Source organism: Centroberyx gerrardi, chromosome 16 (genome assembly GCF_048128805.1).
Source record: "Centroberyx gerrardi isolate f3 chromosome 16, fCenGer3.hap1.cur.20231027, whole genome shotgun sequence".
NCBI classification, from domain to species: domain Eukaryota; kingdom Metazoa; phylum Chordata; class Actinopteri; order Beryciformes; family Berycidae; genus Centroberyx; species Centroberyx gerrardi.
In genome coordinates this window covers 11,881,154-11,900,656 of record NC_136012.1, presented here as the reverse complement: position 1 = coordinate 11,900,656, position 19,503 = coordinate 11,881,154, and the positions used below count along the sequence as shown (strand labels likewise).

At 44.3% G+C, this 19,503-nt stretch overlaps 1 protein-coding gene and 1 long non-coding RNA gene across 3 annotated transcripts; both read right to left on the bottom strand.

Annotated features, from left to right (window-relative positions):
• Positions 1-290: 290 nt before the first annotated feature.
• On the bottom strand, positions 291-7,392 carry LOC139916861 (uncharacterized). Of its 2 annotated transcripts, none has more exons than XR_011784880.2 (5): positions 7,270-7,392; positions 1,597-1,713; positions 1,408-1,485; positions 1,236-1,289; positions 291-746 (listed from the first exon to the last, which is right to left on the bottom strand). It is a non-coding gene; the product is annotated as an uncharacterized LOC139916861 (long non-coding RNA). The 2 variants fall into 2 exon arrangements; XR_013507254.1 differs by lacking the exon at positions 7,270-7,392 and adding an exon at positions 6,962-7,012.
• Positions 7,393-9,384: 1,992 nt separating this feature from the next.
• LOC139916850 (regulator of G-protein signaling 14) lies at positions 9,385-18,262 on the bottom strand. The gene is made up of 15 exons (XM_078289154.1): positions 18,152-18,262; positions 15,617-15,638; positions 15,313-15,464; positions 14,983-15,075; positions 13,908-14,051; positions 13,591-13,770; positions 13,360-13,441; positions 13,128-13,234; positions 12,697-12,906; positions 12,404-12,480; positions 11,878-12,004; positions 11,621-11,702; positions 10,649-10,701; positions 9,992-10,091; positions 9,385-9,671 (listed from the first exon to the last, which is right to left on the bottom strand). Exons 1-15 carry the CDS (start codon positions 18,194-18,196, stop codon positions 9,421-9,423), a joined length of 1,725 nt encoding a protein of 574 aa, XP_078145280.1. The 5' UTR covers positions 18,197-18,262; the 3' UTR covers positions 9,385-9,420.
• Between the last annotated feature and the right edge of the window lie 1,241 nt (positions 18,263-19,503).

Genomic DNA, 19,503 nt, shown 5'->3' with positions numbered 1-19,503 from the left:
TATTGGCTGCAGAGGAAGGTTTGGTTCTCACTCAGTCCTACAAGCTTTGAACCATCTCACCATCAGAAATTGAAAAAAAAAAAAAAAAAGATGCTCATTGTGTTCATCAACATCAAACTTTCCCTGACTGAGTTGAAATCATTGCACTGGATCTTTAAGCTTTTATTCCCTTTCTCCCGTTAAATCAACATATTCAATAGATCCCAGATGAAGTTGTGTATTATAGATATGTCAAGGCTACATCATTAGTCAGGTATGTGGGTGTGAATAAGAGAGGAGAGAAAGATGGATAGACTCAACAGCATCACTTTATTGTCATTGCACATTCAGTTTGGTATGTATACAATGCTCACAGTACAATGGAACAGCATCATCATGGGTGTCTCTTTGTTCACGTGTGATTGTCTCACTGTGTGTGTGTGTGTGTGTGTGTGTGTGTGTGTGTGTGTGTGCGTGGGTGTGTGTGTGTGTGTGTGTGTGTGTGTCTGTGCGTGTGTCGGCCCATGTTCAATTTGTCAGCGTTTATCCAGTTTCTTTCCACAGACCACAAATTCATTGCTTGTGTGTTTTCTAATCTAGTTTAGTACTATGTGTTATGTGTGTGTCCCTGTGTAGGTATGTACATTTTTTTATGCATGTTGGTATAATGACGATCAGGTGGTTGGATGCGGACGGCTCGTCCCGTCCCACCGTCACTTCAGCTCCTCGATGGAGGACGATGGCGTCTCCAAGCCATCGGGACCCTCCTGCAACACAGGCAGAAGAGAAAAACTTGCTGATTCAGCCTGCATGTGGACATTACCATGTAGGAAATACATATTTATTTATTTCCATTACTGATCCAGAGGATTCTAAATGGGGAGAGTATGATTTGCATAAATACATTACAGCACTCTACTATTTGTATTTCTATTGTATAGAAAATCCATGAAAGCACACACATGTACGTACATAAACACACACACAGGTTTATATTACTATACTTGTGAGGACCTTCCATTGATTACATTTATTCCCTAATCCTAACCATCTCTAACCATCTTAACCTTAACCTAACCAATACCTAATCCTAATTGTTAACCTTGAAACCCAAATCCTAACCCTTAAATAGCCCCTAAAAGAGGTGAAGTCCAGTAAAATGTCCTCATTTTTGAGGATTTTCCTCCTCCTTCTAACCTTCTGAGAACATGTGGTCCTCATAAGTACAGACATACAAGAACACACACACAGCTCACCTTCACCTTGTCCAGCTCCGGTCTACCTGGGAGTGATTTCTGTGAGGAAAAAGCCTGTAAGGAGAAAGGTAGGACAGGCAGATTAGACTGGATATGTGATGAGTGACAGAGGGAGGGAGTGAGGGATGAAACAGGAGATATGAAATCCCTCGAGTCCAAGACTGCTGCTCACCCTCTTTGTCTGTTGGATCTCCTCTGTGGATTTGGACCTGTTCTTCATGTGCTTCTGAGGAGAGGTGGTAGTGGGGCACTAGAGAGAGAGAGAGAGAGAAAGAGAGAGAGAGAGAGAGAGATAGATATCACATTAGACGGGACCAGAATGACTGAATGCAAAGGTTTTGCATATCGCTCTTCTACATACCTCATTCATCTTCTGCTCCATGGCTGAGTCGAGCGTTTTCTCTGGAGGAAGTCGGTGCTGACGCAGGTCTGAGATGGATGATGTCCTTTGGAAAAGTCAGGCTGCGTCACTGGATATCTGGGAGAGAGGATAAGGAAAACTTTACAGCCGCATGGTTGTTGAATGCATTGAATGATGAATGATTTTTTGCCAATACTTATATTGCCTCTCAGAGTGGGAATACTGATATAAAGTCATCAGCTAGGCCCTCTTTGTTTTTCCAGTATGAATGATAGGCAAAACTGATCCCTGATGAGCGCTGCTACTCTGAGAGGCCTAATGAATACCAGCCAATGAGTGAACACTGGCATGCTGAGAAACCTGCAGTTATGGCCTTATTTCACTAGATGGCGACTCTGACTCAGGGACCCGCTGTTGCTTCCACTTTACTGATCTGAATGTCTTGCTAGGTGAGTTTCCTGAGGGAATATTCCCTGGCGGTTTTGTCCTCAATATCACACTGTGATGAATCTGCTCTTCACGGTGCACAAACAGCTCACATTGTTGTTTTCCAATTTAAGATTTGTAAAGAGAAAGAAATGAGGGCGCATACTGTAAATCAGTGCAGCCCATCTGAGCCCACTCTTACCTGACTCAGCCAACTGCAAGTTAACTTGGTTACAAAGTTGTTTTCTATCGTTGCTGGCGGGAATTATCACAGAAACAGACGCTGCCCTTCATCTGTCTGAGGGCCTTGAGACTAAACACCACACTTACACCAAGGGAGAGCAGACTGCTGTTACTGAACTACAGGAGGGAATCCTGGGACTTCAAGCTGCAGCTGACTGGATGAACTCTTAAGTGAGTTTCATTAAAACTGTAATTCAAAGCAGGGAACAGTTCAGGGACCAGAATATAATTAGGAGAGAGAACGTCTTCGTCTCTGCTGGAAGAGGATGTCTCCTATGCTGTGTCCTTACACATCTTAAAAGATCCCGTTGTCCTGTCATCCCGACCATGGCGCAAACAAAACAATGTCCGCTTTGTAGTAACAGGAGAGAGGTCAGAAAGCAGAGATGCTCCGCAGTCTGCTCAAGCTTTCCCTGTTGGGAAGATAAGGATCCTGTGTGTGTCATGTGTCAGGATTGAGAAAGCCATGAATTCAGACCCACTGATACACTCCCAGAATGCACTGACATCTTTATATTGGAAACTGAAGGTTGTTAAATTAAATAAAACAGTGATCAAACAGCAGAATAAATGGCATTCCCAACAGACAAGCTTCTACAAGAGGAAGAGAAGGCTAGGAGGGTTAGGGGAGTCAAATAATGAGGAAGAACAAGGGATGAAGTGGAAGGAGATCAACACTCTCATCACGCACAATCTGAGCCTTACTGGAGGAGCTGAGGATTGACGACATCTCATTCCTGCAGAGCTAAAAAGGCCACAATGAATAACGGCCGGCACACACTGCCAGATCCACAGCTGGTCTCAGGAAACACTGAAACACTTGGGAAGCCAGACCTTCACAGTCTGGGTCAACATGCAGGAGATGAAATCTTATACTTCTGTGATTCTGGACCTCAACACTGGCTGCAGATTTCTGATTCTGTCTGACGAGTTGGATCAGATCAAAACACTTCCTAGCAACCTGGTGGTTTAGTGGACTCCCTGGACACACAGCTGGGATGTTGAGGGAAGAGAAGACAATATATTCTGGTGACTGGAGGCAGCAGGATCTGCAAGGAGGACGCAATACACACAGGACAGAGTTTTGAAGATGTGGTTCTATAATGTTGCTGCTCACAAAGCACCGGCCTCTCTAGAACGGGCCGCTCTGCTCCCAGTTACACTCAAAGCCAGAGGGATCCGACTGGGACAAAAACAAGCTGTCACTCTCTGGTCCCGACGCCGACACACATCTACACACACACACACACACACACACACACAGGCGCGCACACACACAGTTTCAGTGTCAGTTGTTAGAGATTGTGCTCTCTTACCCATGAGAATCTTATCAATCAAAGTCTACTGTATGCAACACTGGAACAGTGCAAAGCTGATATTATACATGGTGGTGGCAGCAGTGGTGGTGATGCTGACGATGATTATATTGTTAGTCAAAATAAGCATGATAAACATAAAGATGATGATAACACTGATGGAGATGTTGATGATCACCATGCCTCTATTATTGTTGTTGTGTTATTCCCAGTACACTTCTTAAAGACTTGCTCTTATTTTAAACATGCACTATCCCAGGCTCTTCTCAGTCTGATGTGGATCCTTCCTTTAAACAGGTATAAATAAAGTTCAATTAAGCTAGTATAAGTAGCAGGGTTGGGGAGTTATGGAATACTTGTTATAATGTGTGCTATGTATTTTAAACACAAAAAAATTTAACTGTATTCTGTTATGTCACCTAAAACAATAAGGAATTCTGATTACAGATACTAAATTAAGTTTACTTCTGGGAATACGTTTAAAGTGAAAGTGAGAAACTCAGAAAGCCATTTCAAATATGGCACAGAAGAAAATGTATGTTTGTACAAAAACCTTAGATACATTTCCTGAACTTTGTAATTTTTCATTTTTTCTTATCTGTATCGGTGCCTTTATACCTTAAATATGGCAAAGCAACTGAAAGTAATCAGAATTCATTACTGAGTTTGGGTAATCACTTGGTTTATCTTACCGATTACAATTTTGATGAGGTAACTAGCACATGTAATAGAATACATTTTTAAAGTAACAACCCGCCCCTTTTAAGTAGTGGTAGTTATTAATGCAATTCACATGATTATAAATCTCTCATTCTCAATAATTTCCCTTTAGAATTTATAGAGCGTAGGAATCTAACAAAATAAAATGAAAAACAGAAATTCAAACTCACTTCCCGATTTGACTGAACTGAAAGTGGACCGACTCCCACCCTGATCTCCGCTTCAGTCTGCTGCTCTACAGGAAGCATCAGCCCGGGGCTCATTAACAATGAATGGGAGCCGATCGACAGAAGTTCACTCACCAACTGTGGCGGCTGACGTCAGCAGTCACGACAGCGCCACATCACATGCTGCTGGGAACTCCATTAGTAAAGCGAGCAGGACTAGAATCAATGTGATATTCAAACCCTCATCTCTGGCTGCAGTACTAGCCAATACGTGCTAATGCAGTTGAATGATCTATAGCTGAGTGACCGACCCGGTGGTTCGCCTGTTAAGCTCATACATGATCGGGAGGCCCGGCTGGGTGAGCCATGGGTTTACTGTTGTCCTCCCTGCACTTACTCTAAACTATCGTGCATTATATCTCTTTGAGAGGCTGTGTTCCTGGGCAGGATAATCTCAGCCTTGATGGGAGGACAGGCATTCAGCGAGTCTGAGGGATGCTGAGGGATATGACCTAAATGAGAGTGATTTGACTGCTTGCCTCACCCTGCCTCTCCCCCTGCTCTCCTCCGCCTCTCTCTGTCAGTCTTCGGGTAGACGAGGACTCCATCCATTTTAGAGGAGACAGAGGCACAGGGATGGAAGACTGTACAGGCTAGATTGAGGCAGGCGGGAGTGCATCTCCTTTGTACCCGGGGTGGAAAAGCCCCGTGACTCGGAGAAACACTTCCCCATCGATTAATCCACATGAGCGAGAACGACGACAGCCAAGGTGACACGTCCGAATACGACGATGCCTGCCGCCTCTTTGTGGTCTGCATACAAACACACGAAACGGGCTCATACATTAAATGAGATTATTACGTGGGCATAGGCACACGCACACAGGCACACACACACACAATAGCGATGCAAAGTGAATATTGCCTTAAGAGCCACTCAAGACCTCTTTCTGCAAGGATGGGCAAATAGAATATTTTGGCTCACAGTCTCTCCTCTTCCATCCCTGTTTCATCCTGCCATCACTTGACTGAGAGACCTGAGGATGAGGAGGATGAATCTGAGGGGGAAAAAAATGCTTTTAATAAAGTAGTAATGGAGTAATTAGCCTTTACAATCCTGAGTAAAACGCTAATGTGAACCTCTGCCTTGCATAAGAAGCGCATGGAGCTATGGAGATTTGAATCCACAACACTGAAGAGTGAGTTTAGCCTATAGCTCAAATCCTTCAGTGTAGGGTCATCACTGTAATTAACTTCCTGACTGAGCAGCAGAGCATGACAAGAGCTTCTTGAGCTTAATTTCTGTGTGTGTGTGTGTGTGTGTGTGTGTGTGCTTCAGAAAAAGGGAAAAGATATAAAAGAGAAAAAGAGAGTCAAGTTGCATGTACATAATCACTCCCAGCTGCCTTCGAGCATTTCAAGAGCAGACTGGTCCATCCATCTGTCAAATGACTACCTGTTGGAGACACATAATCACTTCTGATTGTCTCTGCCCACGCCGGCCCCTTACAGACATTTAGCAACGATGAGGATGAGAGAAAATATCCCTTCAGGCCGTGGGTTGAATGATCCACAGTTGTGTGTGTGTGTGTGTGTGATGGTTTCCACTCTTTACAGTCAACTAACCAGCACAAATCAGCTCAGAGGGGGAACTCAAACCCTGGTCCGAGGGCGGGGTGTCGCCTGGCCACATCTGCGCTGCCGAACATGCTGATCAGAGGCAGAGGCGACACAGGCTCACAGGAACATTTGTAATTATAGAAACCGCTATAGCAGGAACGTGCACACACACACACACACAGAGGAGGAGGAGGAGGTTAGCGCACCAAGGTGAGCATGTAGGCAGTAATTGCACAGGAAGACAGGAGAGGAACACATCAAGACCGCTCGCGTACAGTAGCAAGGACATCATGTCCTGTAATTGATGATGATGATGATGATGGGCTGTCTGTGCTGCCACACTCAGGTGGAAGCCCCCTCACCCCCACCCCACCCCTCCCACACACACACACACACACACACACACAGTCTCAGTGTCGTCAGCGGTCGACACAGCTGCTCCCTGCCTGCCTGCTACTGAATCACAGCTCGGCCGTTGTGCGTCTCACCTGATACTGAGTCAGAGCGAGTGAAGCCCCTATTCATTTTTTACCACACAGAACACACACTCTTTGTCCTTCAGCAGCCAGGCAGAATCTCTCAATGGATAGTGAGCCACAATACAAAGTAATATGCCAGCATTGATCTACTGGATGGGTTTAGTTTTACACCACTTAGGTATTCCTCTGCAGAACACTCACTGGCACAGAGAGTTCCTTTCTCAGCACCCATTAGCAAAGGATTGAGTTCAGAAAATAAAGACTTCCACCTATTCAAAGTAATCTATCCCGACGTACGGTAGATACAGCATGCAACTGAGCTCAAACATAGTTCAAAGCAGTAAATATGCCTTTCCAATAACAAAGCAGAGAATAGGAGACACTATAACCTTACCTTGGCACTTCTCTGACACCTGACTCTTTGAAAATGTGAGGTTTTTTTTATGTGAGCGAAGAGATAAAGAGGTTTAGCTCCTTTCTGAGGAAGACAGCACGAGACATTTAATCAAGACACAGGCATGCACAAAGTGAGAAAGAGACAGTAAGGCAGAGAGAGAGAGAGAGAGAGAGAATAATGAGAGTGACAGAGAGAAAGGGCAGGCAGACACATCTAATGACTGTACAAGCACAGCGATCACCTCCCCCCCCCTCCCAAAAAAAAATGAGATTAGTACAATGCCTGGGGGAAATTCAGACACTCACCTCCTTTTCTCCTTCTCCCTCCTTTCCTTCTCTCAGTGAAGACGTGCAGGAGGGTAGATGGCACTCCTCATTTCACTGCTGTGGTGCCGCTATAGTGTCTCAGAGCACACCCCTCTCTGCCCATTCAGAGCTCCGCCGACGCACCAGTCATGCACTGCTGGACGCGCGCGCACACACACACACACACACACACACACACACCAGGTGTGCCAAGTCCAACCAATCATAGCTGTGTATGCTAATGTGTCCAGCTTGAGAGAGTCTGAGGCTGGGGGTGTGATAATAAACAGGAATTGTATACTTCCTAATACAGGTCTATGCATTGCCACAGGTTTAGTGAACACAATGCAATAATAATTATATCTGTAATATTATATAGACAAGGTGGGCAGAGGAGATAGCTTTAGGCTGCTTACCAAACCTCATATTGTCAGCCCCTCTGAGATAATAATGTATGCTGCTGCTGTCATCAACATGAGTGGATGAATCCATCTATGACTCATCTAATTTGTTTTGTAACCCATACAATAGCCAAATATATCCCATATTATTCCTCTCAGGCTGCACCTCAATTGGAAAACACCTTCCAGCAACAAGTCTCTAGACAGACGTCGCACGTCATTGGCTGGCAAGCGTTGATAGAGAGCCAATCGCAGCACTGCCCCCGATCCCCGTCACTGTGCAAAAATGACATCATTATGTGACATCATCTCAGAGACAGGTTTCTCTTAAAGGCCACACCAGAAATACAGGAGAAGATAATATAATCACAGATAGTCAATAAGATAATCAGAGTTAGTCAAACACACACACACAGATCCGGACTGGACTTGCATGAGTCATACATCCAATCCTCAGGCTGGTTGAAGGTCTTCCCACATCAAACATAAAAACAGATTGAGGATAATTAACTTCAACCATTAGTCAAGCCAGAAACTGACCTTAGTGAACCATGTAAACATTTCTTGACCCAGGGAAAACACCTGGAATCTGACTTCCATTTCCACAAACAAACTTCTGAGACAAGGGATTACATTTCATCATAAAAACACTATTTAATTCTGCGCATACACCATGTGGGATATTTTAATGAACACAGAACCCGATTCACTCTCTATAATACTAGTAATTTCATATCGCTAATACTGTAGATCTGGACCCTGAGATTTAGTCTGAGGTGACAGGAGAAGAGGACTCGACCAGTCACTAAGGGCTCGTCAAAGTGCCGACACAGCAAACAAAATGTGCTAGAGAAGTACCATGAACACACATATGGACAAAACAGTGAGTAAGCACACAAAATGCAAATTACTATTCTAAAATATCTAAAACAGTTACAGTAAAAATATTCAATATTCTCAAATGAAACATAGAAAAAATCAATAGTGCAATACACTTCAAAGACACTTTTTGGATAGTCACTAGTTCCTGTACAAAAACATGCTTTTGCTCAGAGTTCAGAGGAGAAACGGCTGGAATGTGACATTAGAAACAAAAGCAATTTGAACTGCAATTCATAATGTATGGCATCATGGAAAAAATAGAGCAACAAGTCGGCTTTAGGGTGAAATGTTGAGCTAAAATTTAAATTATACAGGCCAAATGCTTTCTGAAAAAGGTTAGGTACTGTTTAATTTACTTTGCATAGATTAAAAAACAAGTTTCATTCCAATTTAATATCCACCATAAAAAAAAAGGCAACAAGTTGACATCTTCTACAGTCCAAAAAAAAAATTTTCTTTGAAAGTGAAAGTGAATATTATTGATAACTATTGGTAACTATTTTGCAATCTTTTTATAAAATAGCTACATTGATGCTAATGGAATCACATGGATTTTTGAAACGTTGAACAATACACATCAAGTAACATTTTTTTCCATAATGGATGTGTAGTGTTTTGAAATGACACTTTAAATTCTTGCCATGATTTTATTTCTTTCACCATATTGCCTGATGAGGCCCATTATTAGTACAAGAGATGGCAGCATACCGCTGTTTCAGAGCTTATTCATAGTCAATCATAAAAAGTGCTTGACCAGTTTTCTTTTCGCCTAACAATTAGTTCTGGTCCACCGACCCCCCCCCCCCCCCCCCCCCCCCCACCCAACACACACACACACACACACACACACACACACACACACAGGTATTCAAACTGTTGTTTCCTTTAAGTCTTTAGGTTCAGAGCCAGCAGAGTCATTGGATTTCTTTGCTCCTTCAACTGAACTTGAAGTAGATGATGCTTCTGAGCCGGTGGGAACGGGCCCTCCTCCCGCTGCGTCCTGCTGCTGGTCTGAGGGCAGCTGCAGGAACTGGGGAACCTCTAGCTGCTCTTTGGTCAGAAGACCTCGCTGGTCATCAACCCTGTTGCCCTGAGCCCTGCTCAACATGTCCAGCAGCCCTGACACACACAGAAAGGATCATGTTCATTTTTGCATTGTTTCAAATACATTCTGCTGTGTATTTTTTAGTTACCTAGGGCATTTAAATGGCTGAGGTTATGTTTAGTCATCTAGGGCAATTGATTTTTCGTCCTGGGTAAAGACTATACATTTATATTCAAGTAATTCTAAAAAGCCTTGAAAGAAAGGGTTGAAAAACAGATCTAGGAATTTTGGATAGGATGGCAACTGGTTCAAGACATCTGCAAAGAGTCTTGTGGTGTCGATCCACCCTAAGTAGTCCCCCTATCCTGGCTGGATACTGCTGGGGGAGTCCTACCATCCATGTCGTGGTTCTTACTGGGCTTGGGCTGAGTCCTGGCTCTCTCTGCCTGGGGCGACGACCGGGCCTCCACACCACCTGGACCTGCCGCTCGCCCCTGGGACCGAGGCAGACGACAAATCACACGAAGTACAGCCTTATCGATATGCAGTTTCTTAAAATCTCAATCACAGTATTGGCTGCAAAATTTACAAATCACACGAGGCTCCAACTTTTCATTAGAGGGAAAAATGTTGTAAGCAGCTTTTGAAACAAGTGCTGTGCCTAATCATTGACCTTCAACAGCCCACTGAAGTTACACATCAAAGAATAACCTTCATTATATTCATATTGAGAAAATCATAACCAATAACAGCTCATCCTCTTGCGATTTTTCTTTTAACATTTTCTCAAGTGCTGAAGAAGCAGTTAGGTAAACAGCTGTATGAACATTTATCCCACTGAATAGAGAACACCTTAAAAACTGGTTTTCATTTTATGTTATTAGCTGAGATACTGTATATTGATTTATTTTCCTCCAATAAATCAGCCAATCAATCATATCTCAACACACATTGGGGGAAAAATACGTTTAGATTTTTGTTTCTTTATGTCTCAACTCATTGCAAGGTCCTACAATAAGGTGTGTTAAGCAGTCTGTGAGCAATGCCTCACCTGTGTGGCTGGAGAATGGCCACTGGGTCTGGAACTGCTGTTCTGGTCTCTTCCTACTCACACCACACAAAGATATAAATCAGTTTCTACTGCGGGGAACAACACGTCCATTCTGGAAAGATGAGTAATTACTATGTGCCACAGACAGAAACTTTTTCTGTTAACACAGAGGGTGGAGGTCGGCTGATGATGTTACAGAATGTAAGTGCTCCATTGTGCTAAACACCGAAGTCAGCCAGATAAAATATCCTTGACAAGAATTAAACTGGTCCTCTTGGGATACGGCCACTCTAATCCAATCTATCCGCTCTTTCTAAACGGAGTAAGTGGAGCTGAGGCGTGGGAGCGCTGATCCAAAGTGAAGTTGGTTCTGGTCTCGCAGCAGTAGGGAGAAGAGGTGAGTGAACTCAAAGTGACACAGCACTCAACAAGCCAAATGGACTCGGACATCAAGACCCCACAGAAAGGGAGGAGGAGAGCGAGCGAGCGAGAGACAAAGGAGCTGGGGTAGGGAAAGTGGAATAAGCAGACAATGACATAGAAAACGAGGGCATTAAAGTGGACGGTGAAAAGGAAGACTCTCTCCTCGCTGCCGTCAAAGTGCAAGTGAGAGCCAAAAAATGCAGAAACATTCCCTGGGACCCATGGAGAGAAACCTCAAACCCAGGAGGAGAGCGGCAGGGTGCAGGCAGCATTCGGATGAAGACACACAATGCATCACAGACATGTAGCAGATGATAGAAGGCTAGTATGTGCCTTTATTTGATTTGATTGATTTGATATACTGTATTCATCACCCAAGGAGAAATGTTGTTTTCATTACTTGACACTAGGTCATCTACCACCCAAAAAAAGGTGCAATGCAGCAACATTCAACATTGTTGTACTGTACCACAACATTATATTATAAATTTGATTCCTCTTGCTCACACAAAAGTAAACGTCAAGCTTTCAAGGGTCAAGTATATTCACCTTTGATCTTGTCAAGCCTCAGCATCTTATTGGCCAGTCTGAACACATTGGTGCTCATGTTCAGGGACTCGTCACTCCCAACCTGAAATCACAGAAAGTGAGGCGTGAAGGATTGCAACCAGAGAGATACTGACACACACACAGACACAAAATCAGTTACATATGGTCTCATTCTCACACACACTCACACACTCACACACACACACACACACACACACACACACACACACACACACACAGGATCGGACAGTGCTCACCATGGTGACCAGGACGTCCTGTGGTCTGAGTTGGTGTTTCTGCAGCACCGCAGAGAGGGCGTCCTGCAGCGTCTTGCTGGACTTCACCACGATCCCCCCTGTCTTACCAGTGAAGACGACCTCCAGCCTGAAACACACACAGACACTTCAATACACTCCATCACACAGTTGCAAGTCACAACCCTATCACATGCAGTGGACTCAGCAGTAGCGCATAATTAAGGTCCAGACAGCTGAAGCCTAAAGCCACAGAGGAATCTGTCACCCAGAGAATCAATTCTTAGCAGACAATCCAAAATTGACCTTCTACCTAACTGATTCAAATTGCTAATTCATTCATTGCAAATGACAATGACGACTGAAATGATGATTAGAAAGCCCATCTCCCAGTCTGGGGTTAACACGAGGAGTTCCCTCTAGGATGGTGAGAAGTGGCATGCTGTAGTAAGGGGGTGTGTGTGTGAAACGCTGCTTGGGTGAGAAAGACAGAGAGGAAGGACTGGAGGAAGTGCCACAGTTGACTCACGCAAACGTCACCCTAAGCTCTAAGGAGACCTGCTGGTCTCTCAGCACGGAGCAGTCCTGGTCCAGCGATAAGGGTTGCTGTGGGGGAGAGCACAGTTTATCATACAATGAGAGACAATTTTCAAAGATGTAAGCATTAACTTTGAGGAAAAAAGGTTTAAAAATATAGAGAGGAGAGTCATCTTTGTCATATTATTACAATACAGTGTGGCACAGTGGGCATTTTAAAAACAAATTCTTGATTCAAAGCTCTTTTTCCATTCAGGTTTTCAAGGACCGGGGCTGAGCGCTCACCTTGTCTTTGCCGTAAAGGTAGATGACGACATCTTTTAGCGGGAAACCTCTCTTCTCACACAGGCCGGCCAGCATGTCTCTGACAAGCAGGCCGGGCCGCGTCGGGGCCAGCGAGGCGCTGCCGTCGGGGAGGTAGACGCAGCAGTAGCCCCCCTCCAAGCGACTCCCAGCTCCCCCACCCTGCTCTGGGGAGCGAGGACTGGAGCCATTCTGAATCAGAGATGGAGCGAGGGGAGAAATAATACTCTAAATTTTCAGAGTAATTCAATTTACAGTAGATTTTCCTCTAAGCCATACGACTTGTCACATTGTAGACTACATGTTGAAGGGGTGTCATTATCACACCCGCCTCCTAATTAAGACTCATTAAATCATCATTCAATTACGGGGAGCCGGCTCCAGCTACACAGCCCGTTGACAGGTGCACTGACCTCTGTCTGCCTGTAGAGGGAGCCGAGCTCCACACTGCTGGTGGACTTGACTGACATCTGGGACTCTTTCCGGACCACTATGGCATGGGTGGTGGACATATCTACTGCTACAGATGGGAAGAAGAGCAAGGGAGGAATTTTTCAATAAAGTCAAAGGATTTACCTTGAAGCATAACTGATTCAGAAGCACAGGACAAGTTAAACAGAGCTGCCATCATTCGACAGGCACTACCTCCCCAGGATCCTCTTTTCTGTCGCTGTTTCTCTGCCGCACTCTTCCCGCCTGGACTGCTGTTAGAGTCTGGCTTCCTGTTCTGTTTGAGAAAGTTATCACAAGCCATTACAATATAATTAACACAAAAGAGAAAATCAGGGCATTTTATCAGTTCATTCTTCTATCTATCTCTTCCTCCCATCATCTTTCTTTCCCGTCCCTCTGTCCATTTCCTCCCTCTTGCTCTACCTTCTTGCTGTCACCAAGGGAGGGGCTTCTGTTGCCCATGTCCTCCCAGGACCCCATGCGGGCCGGCTCAGAAAAGAGCCGGGGCAGATGCTTGCCCTCTACGCTGGCCAAGGTGCAGCTCTGGTAGAGAGGGGAGCGCACAAAGCGCCTGTAGCTGTCCATCTTCATCAGCTTAAATATCTGACACGGAGCAGGACAGCGAGACACACAGTCAGTTACAGCAACAACAACATCGAATGTATTAGAGGGTGTTGACAGAAGTGTGTTTGTGTGTGTGTGTGTGTGTGTGTGTGTGTGTGCGTGGACTACAAGCAGACCTGAGCCTGGGCCTTGTTGAACATATCAGCTGTGGGATGTTCCAGGTCTTTCTCCTCTGTCTTGGCTGTGTCATCAATGTTGACTGAGTAGGAAGCGCTGTCAGCCAGGTAGGTCTGGTAGATGGAGCGAGCCGCTTCCTTCAGCTACAAACACAAACAGCACCGTCACACTGAGACCTACTGCAGACTGGGACCTGGTCTACACTTCCCATATGCATGAGCAATAATAATCTGTGTTTCTTCCTAAACTCAATGGGAAAAAGATGAGGCGTGTTTTTCCTTGTTTTGTTTTCCTTTTTACAAGGACAGATACAACCACTATAACATATTGCAAGCAGCTGCCCATTGAGTTTTATCTGAATATTTATCTGATGCTAGATAGATTTCAGTACCCATCAAGAAAAGTTGGCCATGCCTGAACTTTTCATGGCCATCAACAGCCAATCGTCAACAGCCAATCAGATTCCCACGCTTCCTTGTTTCCCTATCAGTGTTTCATTTCATGTCTTATCAATAGCTTATGCAAAATGGATGAGAAGTTGATTACAGCCAATCAAAGCATCCCAGTTCTCTACAACTTTTATTTGAAAGACTATGAGAAAGACACGACAAATATCTCACTCACAAAAACGATGCTTGGACAATGGTTGCATCCATTATTGTGGTTGATGGTGAGTTCTGAAGTATGTTAAGAGTTTTTCTGTTTATTTTCGATTAACGCTACCTAATTAGCGCTTGTTAATTGTGTTATTTTAACTGAAAAATACATGATTTGACTGTTCAAAGCTTTGTAACGGCAGACCAGTACACAGATACAATTGGAGCCTCTCGCTTCGCCCACAGTGGGTCAGAACAGAGCGACACATCAACCAAATTGCTCTCAGTGTGAATGTTCAACTTCCTGTCTGCCTCCATTACCATCCTGTTACTTAGTGCTTAGTGGAGGTTTTACAGATCTATAAGAGACCGCGGAGGGAGCTTATGTCAAGAAATGCACAGCCAACAGCACAATGACAGATATCCGTCACACCCCTGTCAGATACACTAAATAGAGAGGGGAGGAATGCCGGCATACCTCTGCTAAATGGGTGGCTGGAATCTTCCGGAACTTTTCACACGCCTGCCAGAATAAAATGTTCTCTGCACTGACCTCAGACCTCAAAAAGGCCTGTGGAGAAAGACAAACAGCACACACACTTCATGAAGAGGTTTGACGCACCTATAGTGAGAGGAAATGAGTAAACTTTGATAAAAATCAACACTTGAACTATCTATGAAGTTGGTGTATAATGACGACAACATGACGCAGGCCAAGTTGTACTCTGTGTGTATGCGTGTGTGTGTGTGTGTGTGTGTGTGTGTGTGTGTGCGTGCGTGTGCGTGTGCGTGTGCGTGTACGCCTCACCGTGAAGAAGCAGACTCCGGCGGGATCCTCCAGCAGCTTTTCAAAGGAGACGGCCCAGCTCAGCACGCTGTTCGCCTGGCCGGCCGCTCCGCCCTGAGTCCCTGGCAGGCTGGAGCTGCTGCCTCCGCAGCCCCGCGCGGTCATGTTCAACTCTGAAACACACACATTTAGCAGCGCACAAAGTAAGTATGACCAAGAAGGAAACTGAATCTGATGCTTTGTTCTGTCATGTACAGACATGTTCAGTGCTTAGAAATATGAGGTGTACAGGATTGGCAGCAGAACACGGGCTCTTCACGCTTACCTCCATCTGACACTGCCTGGCTCTGCAGAGAGAGAGAGAAGGTATTTTACAACAATACTAAAACAAACTAAAACTTGGAAAGACAGCTAATAAGATGGAATACACATCACCGGGGTTGTCATAGTCTAGTAACCTATGGCAATAGTATCTGTATTGGTAAAAGCCATACATAATTCATAGTTTTAAGAGAAATGCAACCCCAAATTTAAGACCAACTTCAAATCTATCTTCTGTTGTTAGGGTTAGGATTATCAGAAAAATCATATTCATACAAAGGTGAAATGGAATTCACATCATTACTATTGTCTAGGAAAGTACAATCAATATTTGTGATCAATAACTCTCTTCCAAAGCGAGGAACCAGAGAACTAAAACTTAGCTCCTAACTTAATGAAAATACGGAGCTGTTCCACAACATCAAAAATTACAGTAAAACCTTTAGAATAAGTAAGTAATAAGTAATGTGTTGCCACCCCAGTTATGGAAGCTACATACATGCATTCAAAAGCACACAGGCACACATTTAGGAAGTGAAATGTGAAGACCAGCTGCGTGTTTTTGTTTTTTTCCGCCACCTCTCTGTGTAACGGTGGTGCAATCAGGCGAGGCTTTCACAGGAAGTGGTTGTGCCACTGATGACGACGCTCTCATTCACTTTTCACAGCTCACACAAAACCTAATTCACATCTTGTCAAACTCCTTTCTGTTCCATTTCAGGAGCTTCCTCAGAGACAAATGAAGACTGTCACTAAACTTTGCAGATTGTGTGCACACAAGCTGGGTTTATCATGTCCAAGGCTCTAAACTGTGTTTTCAGTGACAGTGAAATACACTGTAATCTTTTTCAAGGCCAAAGGAGCCTTTTAAAGCTTGGGGGGGGGAGAGAAATATAATAACCACACTCTTGAACAAAAGATGAAACCGGAGATTGATTGATAAGAAGAGAAAAACAACTTGTCCTCCACGGGTCTCTTAGGCCTCTTAGACCTTGACTGTGAGTCAAAAGTGACTCACAGTCAAGGTCTCCCAAGAACCAGCTGCTGCTGAGGCATACGGGCAGACCTGTACGTATGGTGTGCAGGCGGGACCCTTTTCCCAGCATCCTCTGATGTGACAATAAAAATCCAGGCTAAAACCAAGGGGCTAAACCTGGCCTTGGCTTTAGAGGCCAATGCAGAAGTCCTGGGAGAGACGGTCCCTCTATTACCCTCTACTGGCTGGCTGCAGAACAACTCAGTCAGTGGGACCAAAGCCCATCTTCTATGTAGAAACATGCAGTCAACAGTTACAACAGCTGATTTAATTTCCTCTAATGTCCCTCCTTATGGTGATTTATTAAACAATTGTGCCATAAGGAAGACACATGTCAGCATAATTCTGTTCTTGGCAAAGACAACGGCTCTGGGCTGCACATGGGCTTCATGACCATATAAGGTAATATGGGCTGGCTTCACCCTTAACTCCACCTCTCCACCCTGTGCAAACTCTGACTCCTAAAACACAATGTGTCAGCACCTAGTAACCCACCTCCTGGGCTCCAGTCAGGCCAGTAGAAAGTCAGTGGGTGACACTACAGTCACTTTGTCCATGGCTTTCTAGTGTCTATGGCAAAAACGCAAATGATTCATCTATCCCTTATTTAGAAGTTGCTCGCCCATCTTGCCTTCACACTGCAACAGAGACCAATATCCAAGGGGAGCATGTGTTAAGATTTTCTGAAAATCCTTTTAAGAAGTACAGACAAGATATGGAAGCAAACAAATGGCAGCAAAGAGTCTAATGCAGCACAGAAAAGCGGGTGGCTAAGCCTATTTGCTTTTTTAAAAACCACAGAAACAACCGGGGGCCTTTCAGCATCTACGAAGTACATCTTTAGATCGGCATTCACACCTTCAGCAGAACCAAACCAATATAGGAAACGTTACGGTCTCACAGACAGTAGACCGAGGCCAGCTCAGCCTACACACAACAGATTGGCAAACAGGCATGGCTCAGTTTCCGCTTCTGACTCAAGCAGGGCCAGTCTGTTTCAGTAGCGACCAACTGTAGCCGCACAGCCTGATTAGTTCTGGCAGTGCCGAGGATTTCATCTGGAGGAGTGGAGACAGAAAATACAACCCAGTGCAAGAAAGTGCTATAATGCACTCCCAAGAGACAGAGAGAGAGATAGAGAGAGAGAGAAGGGCACAAAAGTTATCGACCTGGATGTCAACTGTGGCCATATTAGTATCAGGATGTACGCCAAAAAACAATTCCAATGTTTCAAAAGAAATCACTGCTTAGTAAATCATTACAAGGACACACAACTTAGAGACATTCAACAGCCACAACTCTCCACCTTATCGTCCTTCATAGAAAAGAAAATGCACAGTCTAGGAATCCCATTATGTAACGGCTAGTGAAACCTGCCATTACACATATATTCACCAGCAGTAGCATCGTTACAGTGCTTTACATACATCCCTGAACAACTTGTTGGATCCAAAAGACAACTGCAGAATCAAGCCAAGCCTAATAAGGTTGCTGCCAACTCACCATGTGGCCAACAGAAATCCCTAGAGAATTAGAGTTCTTCGCCATGGTGGCTCACGCACCAGACTAAAAGCTGGAGTCCTTCGCGATGTGCACTCAGTCAGGGGGTCACAGTGTTGTGAGTGCTCCACCCAAAGCTGATGCACACTCTCTCACTCACACACACACACACACACACACACACTCAGGACCTCATCACTTGGGACTTCCTGTCACTTCCTGCCTGGAAGGGAAGTCTCGCCATGGCAACGAGCCACAAAAGAGGAAGTATGGTTACCACGATCAAACTGTTCTCAGAGTGCCTCTTGAGAAACCCTCTGATGTGGGCACACAGACAAGACACACACACTTACTTGGTGCTTTTGATCTAACATCACTGTACTGCTGTAGTGCAACGTGTTAACTTGATGCAACTAACAGCTGTTATAAAGCGCTGCAACTGTAATACCAGCAAAGCCACAGTGTAACTAGATTCCACTTCTGCAGCTACTGTACTGTCAAAGTAATGCTGTGTTTTACTTGAGTACGTTTAAGAGTCTGCACCTCTTTCTTCAGCATTGTGAAGTTCCTTTTATTTAAAAAGTTTTACATAAGAGTAGTAAAATCCACTGTTCCCTCATGATGTTCATATATTCCAAGATGACAACATCATTTGTTCACTCATCCATGTGTCACGCGCAATATCTCAGACACCACTGATCCAATTTGGACAAAACTTGGGGAAATGATGCATCTCTTCCGCTGCATGCCAGCATTCAGAAGTACAGACTGGTCCAGTCACAGCTCAAACAAGGTGAAGGTGACATGTTTGTTTTACGGATTGGCCCCAGACAGAGACTTTATCATTCGTGGGGGAAGATATGTTTACTGTTGGGTTGTTAGATTATGGTGGGGATCCGGACCTAAGTTTTCCTCCATTAGACGATTATCTATTTTTAGCCATAACTATGAATTTAATGGAGATAAGAGACTTGATTCCAAATCCTAAGGGTATGTTTGCAGGGTCAAGCAACCAATCTAAGTGGTAAGAATCATGTCTTTGGTTGTAACAGTAAGTTGGAGAATTCAGTGTTGGCAGAGGTCTGTGCTCTCTGAGTGCCTTCTAGTTTGGTACTTGACATTCATATATTGTTAGGTGTTTCCGTTATTAAAATAAAATACCACAATGTGCGAAAAGGTCACCATAAGGTCACTATTGAATACCACAGACACGCTCCAATGGAAAGAGGATATGAGTCATTTTTTCATTAGGGGTAAACAAACACAGTTGTGTTCCACTAATCATTAAAAAATCTAATATTTTCACAGGTATTGGAAATTAACCTACTGCAGGCAATCAGGCATCAATTCAGGCC